This window comes from Peromyscus leucopus, chromosome 20, assembly GCF_004664715.2.
Source record: "Peromyscus leucopus breed LL Stock chromosome 20, UCI_PerLeu_2.1, whole genome shotgun sequence".
In the NCBI taxonomy this organism is placed as follows: Eukaryota; Metazoa; Chordata; class Mammalia; order Rodentia; family Cricetidae; genus Peromyscus; species Peromyscus leucopus.
Window position 1 is genome coordinate 41,016,201 of NC_051080.1, and position 17,707 is coordinate 41,033,907.

At 40.8% G+C, this 17,707-nt stretch overlaps 1 protein-coding gene and 1 long non-coding RNA gene across 8 annotated transcripts in view; one reads left to right on the plus strand and one right to left on the minus strand.

Moving 5' to 3' along the window:
* Positions 1-17,707, plus strand: part of Cpq (carboxypeptidase Q) — a 434,594-nt gene that overhangs the window by 322,634 nt on the left and 94,253 nt on the right. For all 3 annotated transcript variants that reach the window (XM_028893764.2, XM_028893762.2, XM_037197721.1), the window contains exon 6: positions 11,421-11,512. In XM_028893764.2, the coding sequence (XP_028749597.1) occupies positions 11,421-11,512 (92 nt within the window). The remainder of the gene's footprint in view (positions 1-11,420; positions 11,513-17,707) is intronic.
* Positions 1-17,707, minus strand: part of LOC114709793 — a 171,144-nt gene that overhangs the window by 88,848 nt on the left and 64,589 nt on the right. The window lies entirely within an intron of this gene.

The window sequence follows — 17,707 nt, forward strand, 5'->3', positions numbered from 1 at the left end:
AACAGTCTACAACAGGGTAAATGAAATCACATATTTAAAAAAGACAACTAAAGCAGGTTTGTGATCTCTACCTGCTACCAACGTCTTAAAAATATGTTGATGAGAGAGCCCTACTGTCAGGAAATTTCAATAAGAAAAGTAAATTCACATGTTTTAAGTCAAGCCAGGCACCAACATTTATAACAATCAAGTTATGTGTAAGAATGTACGTGTGAAACTCTCTTTTTATATAGAAATGTAGATATAAGACACAGAAAAACAAAAGAGATGAGATTTAAAAGTCTGCATTAAGTAAAAGTGAATATTCTCATATGTAGTTTTAAGAATGTAAATCAGTAACCTGTCTTTAAGGCCTTGGTTGCATAGGGCAATCATCATCATCATCATAATACTAATTTTATGAGAGAGGGGAGGGGAGGAAGGAAGGAAGGAAGGAAGGGAGGAGGAGGGAGGGAGGGAGGAGGGGAGGAGGGAAGGAGGAAAGGAAGGGAAGGAAGGAAAGGAAGGGAAGGAAGGGAAGGAAGGGAAGGAAGGGAAGGAGAGAAAGAAGAAAATCTTGAAGCTGAGCATGGTGGTTCACACTTCTAAATAAACCACTCAGGAGAACTGCCTCAAGTTCAAGGCCAGCCCAGGCAAAGCCAGTACCAGGCCAGAAAGACTACATTGAAACGCCTTGATGGCAAAAATAAAATTAAAAGCCAAAAGTAACAAGAGCTTAAAAGTTTTTATATCATTTAGACTTGGTATTTCTATTTTTAAAAACTTGACCACTAAGTAAAAACCTTAAATATCAATTACAGATCAGCTAAAAAATTATAAAGGACTGTTTTCTTGAATATTATTGACTAAAATGAGACCATATATACCATGATTTACAAATGTGTGTGTGTATGTGTGGAAACCACTTTTTACATATTTGTAAAGTATTGGATATACATATATGTATATAAAACCTTTAAAGAAAATAACAATATGCTTATGAGATTTTGTTTAGTTTTCCTTAGTTTCAAATTTGCAAAGGGTGTATATTGAATTCACATTAAAATTACCAAAGTAAAAACATAGAGTCTATTCAAATTTAAGATGGAAAATATCTATCATTTAAGTCCATTAGCTAAGAGAAGGATCTCTGTGACCATTATGCATTTATTTAATGACTTGCTCAATAAGAGTTGTGGAGGCACCACATTTTGACAAGACCCAGCTGTGCTATAAAAGAGAGAATATAACAACAGCTGCAATGGTTGTGGAAGCTGAAGCACATTGAATCACTTTGGCTACTGGAGTGTTTTAACCTGTGGTGTTCAGACTTGGTAGCCTGAACTGAATAGATAGAGCATGCTTCAGATTAGATAAGAAGACAACACCTTTTATTGATCTTTAAATAAATATATTCAGTCTGTTTAGTAATGGATTAACCTTTATTCAGCATTTTTCAAATACTTGCTATAGGTCTAGATCATTAAAAGTGCAAAGTCATAAATTTCAGAAAGCTAATGATACACTTGGAAGATTACCATTTAAGTGTAGTTTTTAAAAATGAATACATAAGCCAGGTGGTGGTGGTGTATGCCTTTAATCCCATCACTCAGGAGGCAGAGGGAGGTGGATCTCTGTGAGTTCAAGAACAGCTCAGTCTAGAGAGTGAGTTCCAGGACAGCCAGGGCTACACAGAGAAATCCTGTCTTGAAAAAACAAAACAAAACATCAATACATATATAAAATTCTAGAGAAACTTCAAGAAAGGGCCAGTCATCATTTAAGTTATGGAAGCCTTCTCTGAGAAAGTAATATTAGAGATGGACTTTATTGAATGAGTAGGAATTAACCAGACAGAAAAGGCAAAGGGGAGTTAGAGATAGGAAAAAGACTATATGCAAAAGGACAATGATCTGAAGTAGTGTATGTGGTGGTTTGAAAGAAAATTACCCCCAAAGAAGTGGCACTATTAGGCGGTGTGGCTTTGTTGGAGGAAGTGTCACTGTGGGTGTGGGCTTTAGGACTCTCAGCTACTTTTCCAGCACCATGTCTATCCACCCACTGCCATGCTCTCCACATGTCTTAGGGTTTCTATTGCTGTGAAGAGGCACCATAACCACAGCAACTCTTATAAAGGAAAACACTTCATTGGAGCTAGCCTATAGTTCAGAGGTTTAGTCCATTATCATCATGGTGAGAATCATGGTTGCACACAGGCAGACATGGTGCTAGAAAAAGAGCTGAGAGTCCTATATCTTGATCTGCAGGCAACAGGAAGTGAACTGTGATACTGGGCATAGCTTGAGCATAGGAGACCTCAGTGCCCACCAACAAGGTGACACACTTCCTCCAACAGGGTCACATCTACTCCAACAAGGACACATATTCCTAAAAGTGCCACTCCTTTGGGTGCCATTTTCTTTCAAACATCACACCGCCATGATGATACTGGACTAAACCTCTGAAATGTAAGTGAGCCCCAGTTAAATGTTTTCCTTTATAAGAGTTGCATGCAAAGCTACACAGAGAAACCCTGTCTCAAAAAAAAAAAAAAAAAAAAAAAAAGTTGCTGTGGTCATGGTGTCTCTTCACAGCAATAGGAACCCTAACTAAGACATCATGTGTTGCATGTTCAAGACTGATTTTAAAAAATGTAGTATATCTCAAGTTGAGGATAGAAACAGGCCATGAGTGAAAAACTGTGTTAGCCTATAAGTAGCCAGCACACACTAGTAGTCATGTGGCTTCTGCATTACCAGTGATTAATAGTGATTTCCTGGCTGTTAGACTACTAATCATTATAATGAGGTAGGACTGTTGCTTTGAATTATAGAAATTATTAAGTGTTATTACCTGTTCCACAAACATAAATTACAAATGTCATCTCATTGCTTCAAGCTGCTTTGAAGGTAGTCACTCAAGTTCAACAGGGCTTGTCAGGAGGAAGTCTGAAATGTTCTCCTGAAGTCCCTCCCACCACCTCTGAACTGCTCCTCAGTCCTGGTTCTCCATCAGGTCAGCTGCTGAGTCCCAATTTGCCTAAATTACATTTTTAGCCTCAGCTATTGTTTCTAATCATCACTGCTGTGCTTTGTTTACTGGATCAGGAGATGTTTATAGAGCTCTTGTCAAGCCAAGTGAAGAGAGTCCTTCCCCAGGAGCTCCAGGACCTACCATGAAGAGCCATGTTAACAGCTAAGACCCTCCTCCATCAGGGTCACTTCTGTAGTTTCCAAGACGATCCCTGATGTGGTTCTTTAGTTGGTGTCACCCTGACCTAACAAATCTATCATCCCACTCTTCAAGCCAAGGAAAGAAAGATGAGGGACACCAGGTTTCCCTCCTAGAAGGTCTTAGACTCGCCCTCGACACACTGACTCTTCCTCCCATTGTCTAGGCTATTCCTCAACAAAACCAACTGCAAATTGTGGTGCCCAGTCCCCGTGGATACATCTACATAACAACTCCCTCACCCAAGGCTCAGGGGACACCGCAGAAGAGGGGGCAGAGAAACTGTAAGAGCCAGAGGATCGGGGAATTTGCTGTGAGATTGTGCCTCCTAGTTAATGTCACAAGCTATAACCATAAACTCTCACCAATATAACTACTCAAGCACGAGCTGAACAAAGAGGACACCAACAGACATGTCAAAGTGGATGGGGGAAAGGACACAAGGCGTCAACCCTACACAAAGAGCTAGCTACAGACAGCTAAGAAATGCTGAGAGCTGAAGTTTTCTCCCAGGAAAGAGTATGCCAATTTGATATCTAATAACAAATGATCAGCCCTGACAACATACATACAAGTAACATATATAGACTAAAAGAGTTATGTTTAGGAATATATGTGTGTGTGTGTGTGTGTGTGTGTGTGTCCACACACACACACACACACATACATAAATGCATGTGACAACAATTAATGTAAAAAGAGGCCATGAATTTGAAAGACATGAAAGAGGAGTGTATGGGAGGGTTTGGAGGGAGGAAAGGTAAGGGTAAAATGAAGTAATTACATTGTAATCTAGAACATAAAAGAAATAATGAAACAAACAAACAGAAAAATCTATTACGGTGCTAGAGAGATTTCCTTTCAGCAGTTAAGAGAGCTTGTTTCTCTTGCAGAGAACCTGGGGTTCAATTCCCAGCACCATATGGTGGCTCACAACCATCTAGCTCCAGCTCCAGCTTCAGGGGATCCAATGGGCAAGCACATGGTACATATACATGTATGCAGGCAAAACATTCATACACATAAAGTAAAATAGATAAATGTAAACAAACATTTAAAAAAAATCTGTTGCCTTGACCCAGGGTACCAATGAAGTGCCTGATTGCTTTATATTACTAAGACAGAGACAAAGTAACTATTCCAAGAACAAAGGTCTTTAAAAATCATTCTTTGCTCCCACTTGTAAAGAATAGGTGCAATTTTCTTCCCTATAATAATTAATCTTTGTCTATTCCCTATTTTAAAAAAATCAATGATAATGTTCTCATTTATTATATAACAAATTGTCTAACTTGCCTAATGTGAAAATAGAGCTCCACCCCCGTGCGTTTAGCCACACTCCATTCATTCAGTCCATAGGCTCCCAGACCATTATTTATCCCTGTAACTCAGACACAATACTCATTGGTGATGCATATGGCAGAAGTTTTCTCTCTTTTTTAGGGTAGGCTTTCTCTTCCAACCTGCTCAAAGTGGGAGGGGTGGAAAACTAGTGCATTTGTCAACTAGTGTGAGTTTCTGTAAGGGTCACATAAGTTTGTCCTTCAAAATCAAGTCACAGAAGGCACAACATAGGTAAAGTTCCAAAGGGAGGGCAACAGCAGAAAGTGGGTGTGAGGACCATAGTTTCTCTAGGAGTCAGGATTTGAGAAAGGGATCCACAACAAGGATTAATTCTAGTTTTCTGCTGAAAGTCAAGTTTATTTTGCTTTGCCATTTTCCTTGTATGAATATAGGACAGCCAACTGACCTTTTCAATTTATTAGTTTAATCATTGTAATCTCCCAGCTTCTTTCCCTTTAAATTTTGAAATAATAAAACCCAATATTAAACATTTTCATTTCATCTTTTGTTGAAAGTACTAACCCCTCAGCACCACTGCTCTCTTGAATTAAGTGAAAATGAAATGCATATCACATTTTATAAGTCAAAAGAAGTTTTGACACACTATTGGCAATTGTTCTTTTAGAGAAAAGCCACAAATCTGTCAGCTGATTGTCATACAGTGTGGAGATACTCATTAGAAACCCAATGAATGGCCCATTCTGTGGTGAAAACTCAGAAAGACCTGATGCTTAGTGTTCTCCACCTTTCTTCAGTTCGTGTGCTAGCTTTGAGCTAGATCTGCATCCCAGTGAGCACCAAGCAGAACTGGGATGCAGCATCCCTGTGCTGGAGCTGTCTGCTCCCTCTCTTCTGAAGAAAAAATCTTTGATCTTTGCTGCTGCTATTGACTTATGCCTACCATAGATGTGGATACTGTCGTTTTATATACTGAAAAATGTGGATTTTAAAGCTAGTTTGGCAACAGCAAGGTGTTCAGTGAGTTAAGACACTTGCCTTTAAGCCTGATGACCTGAGTACAATCCCCAAGATCCACATGATGGGAGGATAAAACCAAACTCCTAGGAGTTGTTTTCTGGTCTCTGTACACATGCTGTGGTGTGTGTGTGTGTGTGTGTGTGTGTGTGTGTGTGTGTGTGTGTTTATTCAATCAACAAATAAAAAGAAAAATGAAAAATAGCTTGAGTTTAAGATTGTCTAAATTAAAGTTTTAAACTAAATTAAGGTTAAAATTATATATTAATTATTAATTATATATTAATTTCATTCTGATGTATTAAGCTTTGACCTCATCCAGGAAATGTATTTCTGACTGCCCTTGCCTTAAGAATGAGGAAGTTGCTTGTGTTTATTCGTAACTGAACCTGCTCACTCTGAGGTGTTTACTAAAAGAGACTGTTTTCTACAGGTTAAATGAAGTCTGAGTTTTCCTTGACTGAGAATTCTATATATCAGAGGTGTCCTAAGGCTACCAAGGAAAAGACATAGCAAGAGACTTTGTCCTGGCTTTCCCTTTCTTTTGTCACCAGGTGCAAAGACATCTAGAATTAGGCAGAGAAGAGCTAAGAAACAACCCTTGAAAGCCTACTATGTGATTATAACTGATACGTGTATTCGATGATATTAACTATGACTGACACATGTGCTATTTAACATTAACTATGGCAGATTAATGTGTTGGGTAACATTATTTATGTCTTATGCTATTAATTTTCTAACAATCCCATGAGATGGTTATCATTTTTCTTGTTATGTTGAGGAAACCATTGAGGCTCAGATATGTTAGATAAGTAGCCTAACCTCACAGAGCCTGGCATGGTAGAGCAGGAATGAAATACAGATCCTTCAGACTCTGGGGTGAACAGTTCTTTGTAGATTTAAGGGGCTGAGGACCTGAGTGCCACATTAGATAAATGGACAAGTCATTGGATGAAATTCCATTCTCTCAGTTTAGTGGTGCTCAGACTGTGAGAATGGAAGGAGACTTCTGAGTCACTTGGGCGTCTGTCGAACCCCTGGATCCTTCCTTTCTGTGGGCCCTCCACTCTGAGTAGGTGCTGATGTTCCTAATGGGTATCGGGCATCTCATGAACTCAAAGAGGCCCTATTCGTTTCTTTTTAGGGCCAGATATTCTTATGTCCTTTGGAGTCTTCCACATCCATTACTTCAAACAGATTACTGCCATACTACCTTAATATGATGACATCATCAGCCCTCTGATCAATTTGAAATATGAGGGAAACTAATCCTATGTGATAATGACTTTAAAATGGTGCACCCAATCTTCAGAGATCTTCTGAGCATTTGCTTTGAAAAAATGAATTTTTTTTGGTATCCTGTACTGTCTGTTTAGCCTTAAGAAACCCATCATTTTAATAATTCAGGGTACCATGTTGCTGCTAGGTGCAGATAAATGTAAAGAAGGATAGTTCTTTGGTCTCTGTAAGACTCAGGCAATTTTGTGATAGAGAGGTAGAAAGAATATAAGATACAAGGAAAGGGAGAAAAGCTGGAACTTGCCATCCCCATCCCCTAGACAGGCCATAGCCCTTGGAATCATGAAATTACAGCTGCTGCAGTGTTGGAGCCCATGTAGGCTTCCTAGTGGCTGTACCCAGCAGGACTGCATATGAGGTTGATTGGACCACCGGCCTGGGTACCAGGTGTTTGTAAGGGTCTACACTTGGCTGTAACTAGCAAGGGGGAGGAGGTCCTTTGCCCCTCTCCTTGGCATTGTTATAGATAGCCCTTTGGATTAAAGTTCTGGCCCACCCGAGGCTATCCTGTATTTTCTATCTGTTTCTCTCCCCTCTATACGTCTATCTAATATTTCCTGCTGCTCCTGCTCAAGAGTACCCTGAGGAAAGTGGAGGTGGGATGGCCCCCTATACTGCAGTGACTTGCACTGGGCCTTCACAGGACTGGCCATGTCATCAGTGAGTTTTGGGTGGCACGGAGCCCACAGCATACTCTACATTACTCATTACTGAACTATTGGTTGCTGACAGAGTCTGGAAGAGAAGTCATTGTCCTCACTTTTGGACCCACTGGTGAGTCCACCAGGCTCCAGTGAGCAGTTTCACACCTATGGTCACACAGATGGTTCTAGTTAAATTCAGTTGGTCACAAAACAATGGTGGGGTTTACTAGATATGTCTGCCTTTTCCATAAAGACATAAATAAAAACCTTTCCTGGAAATGAGCTAGAAGAAACATTTTAGGAGGACATGTAGCTGGAAAGTTAGCTTTGAATTTTATCCTAATGGACACATCAAGCTTTGCATTCATTCACCAGTATTCAGTGTGTACCTGCTGGGTACTAAATAACCTGAGAACTAGAAAAATAGCAGTAAATTTAAAAGTATGTCAAGCTGGAGAGAGAATTCAGTAATTAAGAGCATTGGTTGTTCTTCCAGAGAACTAGGGTTCAATTCCCAGCACCTACAAAATGGGTTCACAATCATCTGTAACTCCAGTTTCAGGGGACCTGATACCCCCTCTGGCCTCCTTGGGCACCAGGCACACAAGTGCAAGCAAAACATCCATACACATAAAATACCATTTTTAAAAACAATTAAGTATAAATCAGGGCCAGTGAATATGGTTCACTTCTGCCAAGCCTGACACCTGAGTGAGATCCCCAGAACCCAAACGGTGGAGAGAGCCAAAGAACTGTCCTCTGCTCTCTACTGACTCGGCCCCACCAGGCTTGTAACTGAACAAAGAATTTAATGTCTAAGTCCATTCGTCTCAGAAGCTTTTAGTATTAGAGGTTCTTGTCAGAGAAATAATGTGGTCTGGCTTCACCTTTGCAAAGATGCTTCCAGCCACAAAGTGTAGCATCATCTAAGGGAGAGAGGAAACCACAGCAGCAAGCCCATTGAGAGGTGGCTGCAACATCCAGGCCATGGGGCTAGAGCTTTGGACCAGAGCATAGCAGAAGTAGTGAGCTGGGTTTTGAATAGACTTGTATAGAAATCATCGGGATTTTCTGAGGATGTGGCTTGTCCTGGCTTTCCTAGGAGCTCAGATCTGCCTGCATCTGTGGCCTGTGTTCTTTCACCAAATGCTCCAGCATGAAAGGATTTCACAGCTATGCTCACTTCAAGGAAACTGGAGCTCCTTCCTATACAACTCTTACAACCAGGCTTCTGCAAGGAGAATCTGTCGGTCCTGGGGTGGGCAGGATGAAGCTTGATGTCTCAGGAGCACGTGCTGTCCAGGCTGTGGCTTGTGGGGAGCAGGGGGGGTGTGGTAGCACGGTGGCCTCAGCACCACTCAATCTGCATTGCAATCGCCCCCCTGCAGGAGGATGGGTCCTCACAATCACCCCTAGCTCCCCTGCAGGAGGATGGGTCCTCACAATCACCCCTACAGCCCCCCTGCAGGAGGATGGGTCCTCACAATCACCCCTACAGCCCCCCTGCAGGAGGATGGGTCCTCTCAATCACCCTTACAGCCCCCCTGCAGGAGGATGGATCCTCGCAATCACCCTTACAGCCCCCCTGCAGGAGGATGGGTCCTCACAATCACCCCTACAGCCCCCCTGCAGGAGGATGGGTCCTCGCAATCACCCTTACAGCCCCCCTGCAGGAGGATGGATCCTTGCAATCACCCTTACAGCCCCCTGCAGGAGGATGGGTCCTCACAATCACCCTACAGCCCCCTGTAGGAGGATGGTCCTCGCAATCACCCCTAGCCCCCTGCAGGAGATGGTCCTACAATCACCCCCCCCCGCAGAAGGTCCTCACAATCCCCTACAGCCCCCCTGCAGAGGATGGTCCTCGCATCACCCTTACAGCCCCCCTGCAGGATGGATCCCGCATCCCCCCCCCCCTCGACCTTCAATCACCCTTACAGCCCCCTGCAGGAGGATGGGTCCTCACAATCACCCTACAGCCCCCCTGCAGGAGGATGGGTCCTCGCAATCACCCTACCCCCCAGTCCTACAACCCCCCCCCCTGCAGGAGAATGGGTCCTCACAATCACCCTACAGCCCCCTGCAGGAGGATGGGTCCTCCACACCCTCAAATCCCACCCCTACAGCCCCCTGCAGGAGGATGGTCCTCACAATCACCCTACAGCCCCCTGCAGGAGGATGGGTCCTCGCAATCACCCTTACAGCCCCCTGCAGGAGGATGGATCCTCGCAATCACCCTTACAGCCCCCTGCAGGATGGTCCCCATCACCCTACACCCCCTGCAGGAGGATGGGTCCTCACAATCACCCCTACAGCCCCCCTGCAGGAGGATGGGTCCTCACAATCACCCCTACAGCCCCCCTGCAGGAGGATGGGTCCTCGCAATCACTCCTAGCTCCCCTGCAGGAGGATGGGTCCTTACAATCACCCCTAACCCCCCTGCAGGAGATGGTCCTCACAATCACCCTTACAGCCCCCCTGCAGGAGAATGGGTCCTCACAATCACCCCTACAGCCTCCCTGCAGGAGGATGGATCCTCGCAATCACCCCTACAGCTCCCCTGCAAGAGGATGGGTCCTCGCAATCACCCCTACAGCTCCCCTGCAAGAGGATGGGTCCTCATTTTGTTCTTTGCTTTTGCTATTTACCAGCAGTTATCATGTCCAAAACCAGGAGAAATTTTAATTCTTAGTAGAAAAATGGCTCATTTAAGGCATTATTTTACTATACTTTTAAAACTGAGAAAATAGCTTCCTGTAGTTAATGATTACTGGACAGTCTTGGTAACCCAGAAAAGGGCTCTAGGAGTGACAGGTTTACCATTAATTAAAAATTTAGAATAGAGGCAAAGGCACTTCAGCTTACAATGGTGGCTACATCCTAACCAAAAATCAGCAGTTCTCAACTTGTGGGTCCCAACTCCTTTGGGGTCAAATGACCCTTTCAAAGGGGTCACCTAAGACCACTGGAACACAGATATTTATTTACATTATGATTTATAATAGTAGCAAACTTACAGATATGAAGTAGCAACAAATAAGTTTATGGTTGGGGGCCACCACAACATGAGGAACTGTAGTAAAGGGTCACAGCACTAGGAAGGTTGAGAACCACATTTAAGCAACTCACAGGTCAAGCATTCTGAGACACACTGGAGAGCACTGATGGCTGTCCCTTGTGATCATATGACCCACTAGAAACTTTGACTTGCTACTGTCGTCCAGTATTGTGAAAGATGATCATATTGCTTACCTGTAGTGAAATAAAAGACCAAACCTTGGTGTCCTAAGTTGGTTTTCTACTAAATAGCTATATATTTTGTTCATACAATCACAACATTAAAAAATAGTAAGTTGAGTCAGAGACTATCTGTACATATTGTTTATTACAAGTCCATAAAGTGGCTGTCATGCTGTTGGTAAAGTAATGTGAAGAAATGGCAAGCTCATTCAATTAGTTTTCATTGACCTTGAGGGAATGACTTTATATTTTCCAGTGAATGCCCAGAAGTAACCACAGATGTTGCATCAGCTTCTTAGTTATTACATTCTCAGGGAGAATGTGCTTGTACATTCAGTCTAAGAGGTGATCCCTGATCACCGTTTCCTGAAATACTGCCAAGTGATCTGGTTTCGATTGAAGTGTCTAGGATGGCTTTAAGTTCTTAGGCTCCTCCTCACTTTGCCTTCTAGATATGATATAATTAATACTTTACTGAACATGACCACATACTGGACCCTGCAAATGACATTGGTCATGACCTTTCACTTTTACCCTGCCCTGGATGTTATCTCTGAAGTTGCACCTTTGTGTTATCATCCATACCCTGAAGTAGAAACTGTACCAGAAAGAAACAGGTGCCTCTGATTCCTGTTTACCTCCACAGTGCAGATGAGATTTCCACCATTTAAAGCAAACTGATGATGCCTTTTATTATTTTCCCAGGGCTACGTCCAAAGAGAACTCTGCGCCTGGTGCTCTGGACAGCTGAAGAACAAGGGGGAATTGGTGCCTCCCAGTATTATGAGCTACATAAGGTAAAACTAGCTAGGACATGCTGTGGATATCTTTATGCTGTAAATGTGTGTTCCTCTGATTGGTTAATAAATAAAATGCTGATTGACCAGTAGCCAGGCAGGAAGATTAGGTGGGATAAGGAGAGAGGAGAATGCTGGAAACAGGAAAACTGAGTCAGGAGTCACCAGCCTGACACAGAGGAAGCAAGATGTGAAGGCAGAACTAGAAAAAGGTGCCAAGTCACGTGGCTAAACATAAGAATTATGGGTTAATTTAAGTGTAAGAGCTAGTCAGTAATAAGCTTGAACTAATGGCCTATACAGTTCATAAATAACATAAGCCTCTGTGTGTTTACTTGGGTCTGAGTGGCTGCAGGACTGGTGGGTGAGAGAGATTTGTCCTGACCGTGAGCCAGGCAGGACCAGGAAAATTTCAGCTACAAGGACATGCTGAACACTTACATTTGTAGTATCAGTGTAAACCTAAAGCATTGATTTGTATTTTGGGTTTTTAAATCCTCTGGGATTGTCTATTTAAAATTTCTTAGTCTTTCGTGGCAGGCTAACTGACAAATACCCAGTCCAGTAACAGTGTCCTGGTGAGATAAGAATGCTATGTAGGTTCTTCTATTTCCTCATCATACTCATGGCCCTAGAAAACTTCCCATCTGTATGCTGCCATTTTCTTAGAGTCTTGCTACTTCTGCTGTGCTCATAACATGGCAGGAAGTAATGGGTAAGAGTTCCCTTCCCACTGAGTCAAGCTCCCTGCATTTGTGCCCCAAATTCTCCTGCAAGTCCTAGTTTTGAAGCTCCAAAACCTGGAGTCTATCAACAGCATCACCTTCATGGTGGTAGGAATGTAGCAACCACTGATCTGGGAACATAGAGGACAGCCTGATTAGATACTAAATTTAGGCACAGATGGAGTCTGAAACAAGAAGGCTGTTGTGGAAGGTCTTGATTTTCTAATCTACAGAACTCCCTTTAACACTGGGGGTAGGAGTTACTACTGAGAATAGCTTTGAAGAATAAAATGTATAAGGACAGGAAACCTCTAAAACAAGTTGATATTAGGTCAAAGAGAAGCTATTTGAGTGTCCCCATGTATGCATATGCCTGCTGCTGCTGCTGCTGCTGCTGCTGTTGATAATGATGATGGTGACAATGACAACAATGATGCCTCCTGATGCTGCTGGCTTATTCTCCCTAAATATTGAGATTAGAAAACACAAGTTGAGTTATCTAGATCAGACAGGAATTTGCTTTATGAATTATATTTATGTCCTTTTGCATAATTTTATGCAGCATTCATCTCTAGCCACGCTGTTTCAGCTAATTAGAGCATGAGTTCAGGGTCCTAATTTAGTCAGAGTATAGTAATTTATTATGCAAAGGACTAATGACTTATACCTAGCCTTTACACTACAATTCTTTGGCCTCCAGCATTTCTTGGGATAAGAAAATTCCAGACAACTACCCTCTGGTTGGTGGGGAAACTACATTAACCTTTACATCTTGTGGTGGACTTCATTATCACAAAAGTTTATTCTGGATTAAGCATCATTAGTATTTTTGGAGCATATAGTATGTTCCATGTGGTATGTTAAGTTTCAAGTTTAATGCAATAACAGATTCACTCAAAGGCTGGGCATGGTAGTCTATGTTTATAAAATAGCACTCAAGAGGTTGAGTTAGGAAGATATATAGAATAAAGAAAGGTAAAAATCCCAGAGACAAAACTTAATTAAAAAGAAACAGGATAATTTAAGTTAGAAAAGCTGGCTAGAAACAAGCCAAGCTAAGGCTGGACATTTATAATTAAGACTAAATCTTTGTGTGTGATTTATTTGAGAGCTGGATGGCAGGTCTCCAAAAGAGTAAAGATTAAAAAAAAAAAACCAACTACACAAACCCTCCATATCACTGCTCTAATATATTAAAAGTTTATTCATTTGCTCCTTTACCTTATAACAGCAAGATCCACAGAGATTTTTGGTGACTCAGGCTGACAGACTCTTTGGTAAGGTGACATTTAATATTGGCATCCAGCTGGCAAGCAGGGGTTAGTGGATGTTTTTATCTGACAGTGGTGGAGATGGCTCAGAGTATTTCCACTCACATCATATTGACAGAAACTCACCATATACTCCAGCTGCTTCAGAGGCAGTGTCCCTGGTGGGCAGCCACTTCCTAGCTACACCTCTCCACTCAGATGGGAGTGTACAGCCACAGTGCAAAGCTGGCCCTGCTGAGTTTTCTTACTTTGTTCTGAATACTCCCATTTGCCCAAAAACAAGACACCCTGATGTTCTCCTCCATGGTGCTCACAGTCAGCTCTGTGAGCTATGTTTTAAGTAAAAATATCATTATGAGGAGGCTAGTTCACACATACACATGGAGAGAAGTCTTTAGCCATATAGACTTCACGTTCTATTCTACCTTTTTCTTTCACAGAGAAATTTAGCATTACAAATGATGTAAATAGGGTTTCTGAATTACTTACTAAATGTATTTTACTTTCTGAAAAAGTCTCAGTTGTAAATAGACCACTGAGCAATATGAAGCAGAAGTTCCATTATGTTAACACGGTAAATATAAAGGAGTTAGAAATGGGAAGAAGAGCTATGATGAATTGTCACTGGGAACAGTTCAAGGGGTCTGGATGAGGGAGCAGAAAAAGAGAGAAGGGATAGTCGTCCACTCTTATGCTGTGATGTTGATCATAAAAACAGTGTTTGAACTTCTTAAGTAATTATGTTAGAGTTTCTCATCACAGTTATGGTTATTAGTGATATAGACTGAGAACAGTGAGTCATGAACTACAGGCAAAATCTACTTTGCTACTTGTTTATGTGATCTCAAGCTACCAGTTGTTTATGTCTTCAGCTGGTAATTCAGGGCCCTGAATGTGGTCCACAAAATTTAAGATATTAACTATTGGACTCTTAGCAGAAAATATTTTCTAATCTATAGTCTTATGATAAAATTACAGTTTCACATTCTTTCCATATGATAATCTCTGTATTGTTTTATATGAAAAAAATTTTTGTATATTTTCTTTGCAGCCAGATTATATTTAAGAGCAAGTATTTTGTAGGGAGATAGTGTATTATTATAAAGTGGAGTCCACAGGCTTCTTCTCATTCTTGTTGGGTAGAGTTCAACACCACAGCTGGCTAAGCCTAAATGGGATCAGCTATGGATGAAAAAAGTATGTAGAAAATATTGTGGTTTTTTTTTCTACTCAGAATGTGTTTTTGTTTCCCACTCACAGAACCTGTTCAGCAATGAAATTCTAAAGAGCTATGGTAATGAACATGTTTCCTTGGTCTTTATGGGAATTAAAATAACATTTATGTTCATTATCATTTTCTTAGTAAATATGTCTTTATTTATAATGTGTTTGTATTAATTGTATGCACAAAAATTAAATTATACAGCAACATTTATTGTCAGACTGATTGTCTTTTCTTTTTTTTAAATATTTTATTTACTTTTATTTAATGTCCATTGGTGTTTACCTACATGTATGTCTGTGAGGGGGTGTTGGGCCCCCTGGAGCTGGAGTTACAGACAGTTGTGAGCTGCCATGTGGGTGCTGGGAATTGAACCTTGGTCCTCTGGAAGAGCAGTCAGTGCTCTTAACCGCCGAGCCAACTCTCCAGGCCCCAGACTGATTTTCAAAATTAGATTCCAACTAATAGCCACCTTCACTTTATAATTATGCTTTTTTTTTGTCAAATATATTAGCCTAATTGTTGTAATACCTGTTGAAATTTATTAAACTACTGAAAATTCATTAACTTATTGTGGAATATGTAAGGTCATTTGTGCTTAGTATATGAATTTTTTAATTCACATGAGATTTTATTGCAATATCTAAAGTATTCTTTCCAAGGAAATAAACTTTCCATCAAAAAAGTATATACATGGATTTTTGGCAACAGTTTCTAGGTAAAATAATAGAAAACAGACACTACTGAGGTTTGCTATGACTTGATTAAATTAGTCAATCAGAATCATCCATCTGTCCCTCACTGTAACAAAATATCAGTAATAATTAGCCTATAAAAAAGAATGGTTTATTCTGGTTCACAGTTTCAGAGATTTTGGTCCATGATCATTTCACTCTGTTATTTCTGATTCCAAGGCAAGGTAGCCAGAAGCACATCATTCAGATCAAGCTGCTTATACCTTATGGTTTTCAAGGACAGGGAGCTCCCTTTATGACAAGGCTCTTCTCCTCCCCAAACCCTCTAAGGTATGAATCCTTAAATGTGTCAATCAATTCATAATGTCCTTATGATCCAGTCACTTTCCAAACAAACACCCCACCACTGAGTACTACTGAACTAAGGATCAACCCTTCAATATATAGTCTCTAGGGAGACATTTAAAATTCAAGACGTAACAGAAATCATTCTTATGACCAGTGTAGCACCATCCGAACAATTCATAGCACAAAGTTTCATAAATGAGTTATGTGTATGTGTTTTCTTATATTTGATAGGTTATACAATATTCTTTTCTAATTTCAAAGTTCTCTCTGATGTCTCTCTCATCACATTAGCACATAAATGTAAGAATTGTTTAGGGGCAGATTGTTTGTGGTCTAAGTTACTGATTCTTTTAGAAGTAACATTTTATTGAGGCTTAATTAGCAGCACTTGGTTAATACACAGATCTTAAATATTTGGAATCAATATATTTGGAAAATGTAAACTCTTGGTGTCTTGGTTGGGTTACTATTGCTAACCTGATAAAATACCATGATCAAAAACAAGTTGGGGAGGAATGATTTCATTTGGCTTATGCTTTCACATCACAGTTCATCATCAAAAGAAGTCAGGACAGGAACTCAACCACAGCAGGAACCTGGAGGTAGGAGCTGATGCAGAAACCATGGAAGAGGTGCTGCTAATGGGCTTGCTCCACCTATTTTCTTATAGAACTAAGGATCACCAGCCCAGGGCTGGCACCACCCAGAATGGGCTGTGCCCTCTCCCATTGATCATTAATTAAGAAAATGCTCCAAAAGCTTGCCTATAGTCTGATTTTATGGAGGCATTTTCTCAATCGAGGTTCCCTTCTCTCAGATGACTGTAGTTTGTGTCAAGTTGACATAAAACTAGCCATCACATCTGGTAATCATCACATGGGTAAACATGAGAGTGTGTCCATTATGTGAGAAACTTCCTTTACACTTCTTCAAATTGACCTCCAACTCCACCAAAGGCAAATACTGTGTTGATTTTTTTCATTACCACAGATTGGTTATGCCTGGCCTTGATCTTCATATAAACATAAGCATGTAGTATGTAATCTTGAATCTGGATTCTTTCATGAAACAGTATGATTTGGGGATCCATCAGTCATGGTGCATTAATAGGAGATAGTCCCTTTCTGAGTTGTTCTTTGTTGTCTGAATAGACTCCAATTTCTTTTCTCCAGAAGAAAAAGAACATGGATATTCTGTTGATGGACATTTCTGTTCTTTCCAGTGTTAGCTACTATAAAGGTGCTATGAACATTTCTGTACAGATATTTGGATGGCCATATATATTTACTTTACATTCTAGGAGTAGCTAGATCATACAATTGAACTATGTTCAATTTCATTAGAAACTAATAAAAGATAGGAGCTTCTCATTTCACATCCTCACCAGCAATGCATAAGTATCCTAGCTGCCCCTATCCTTCCAGCTTGTACTCCAGTGCCCTTTTCATGCCTGGTGATTCCTGTAGGCATCATATTTTACATATATTTAATGGTGTAATTCTGAAGGACTAGACTCCTTAGGGCACTAAGGTTTGCTAGAAGCCAATGGGACACAGTGAGAGGAGAGACCACCTCAGTGCTCAGCACAGGGTGACTTCTTTTATGCCAGAAGGAAAGTTGGTTCTAGAAAGGATATGAAAGTCTGCTAAATGCTTTTGCATTATTGCTTATTGATGAAGTGATTATTTAAAACATGAACTGCTCTTCAGGTTCAATTCAGCTCATGTTTACTAGAAAGAAATGTTACTACACAAAGAGTACATTATCATGAGTAAAAGTTGACTTGTGAGGGTGGAATTCAACTTAGAAATTTAAAAGTATGATTTTTCTGAAATTTTCAAATAAATTTATCAAATGACATTTGTGTGGATGCCATTGGTCTAATCAGCTTTTCATGGGAACAATGATACTTTGTTCCCTTCTCTTAGGAAGCC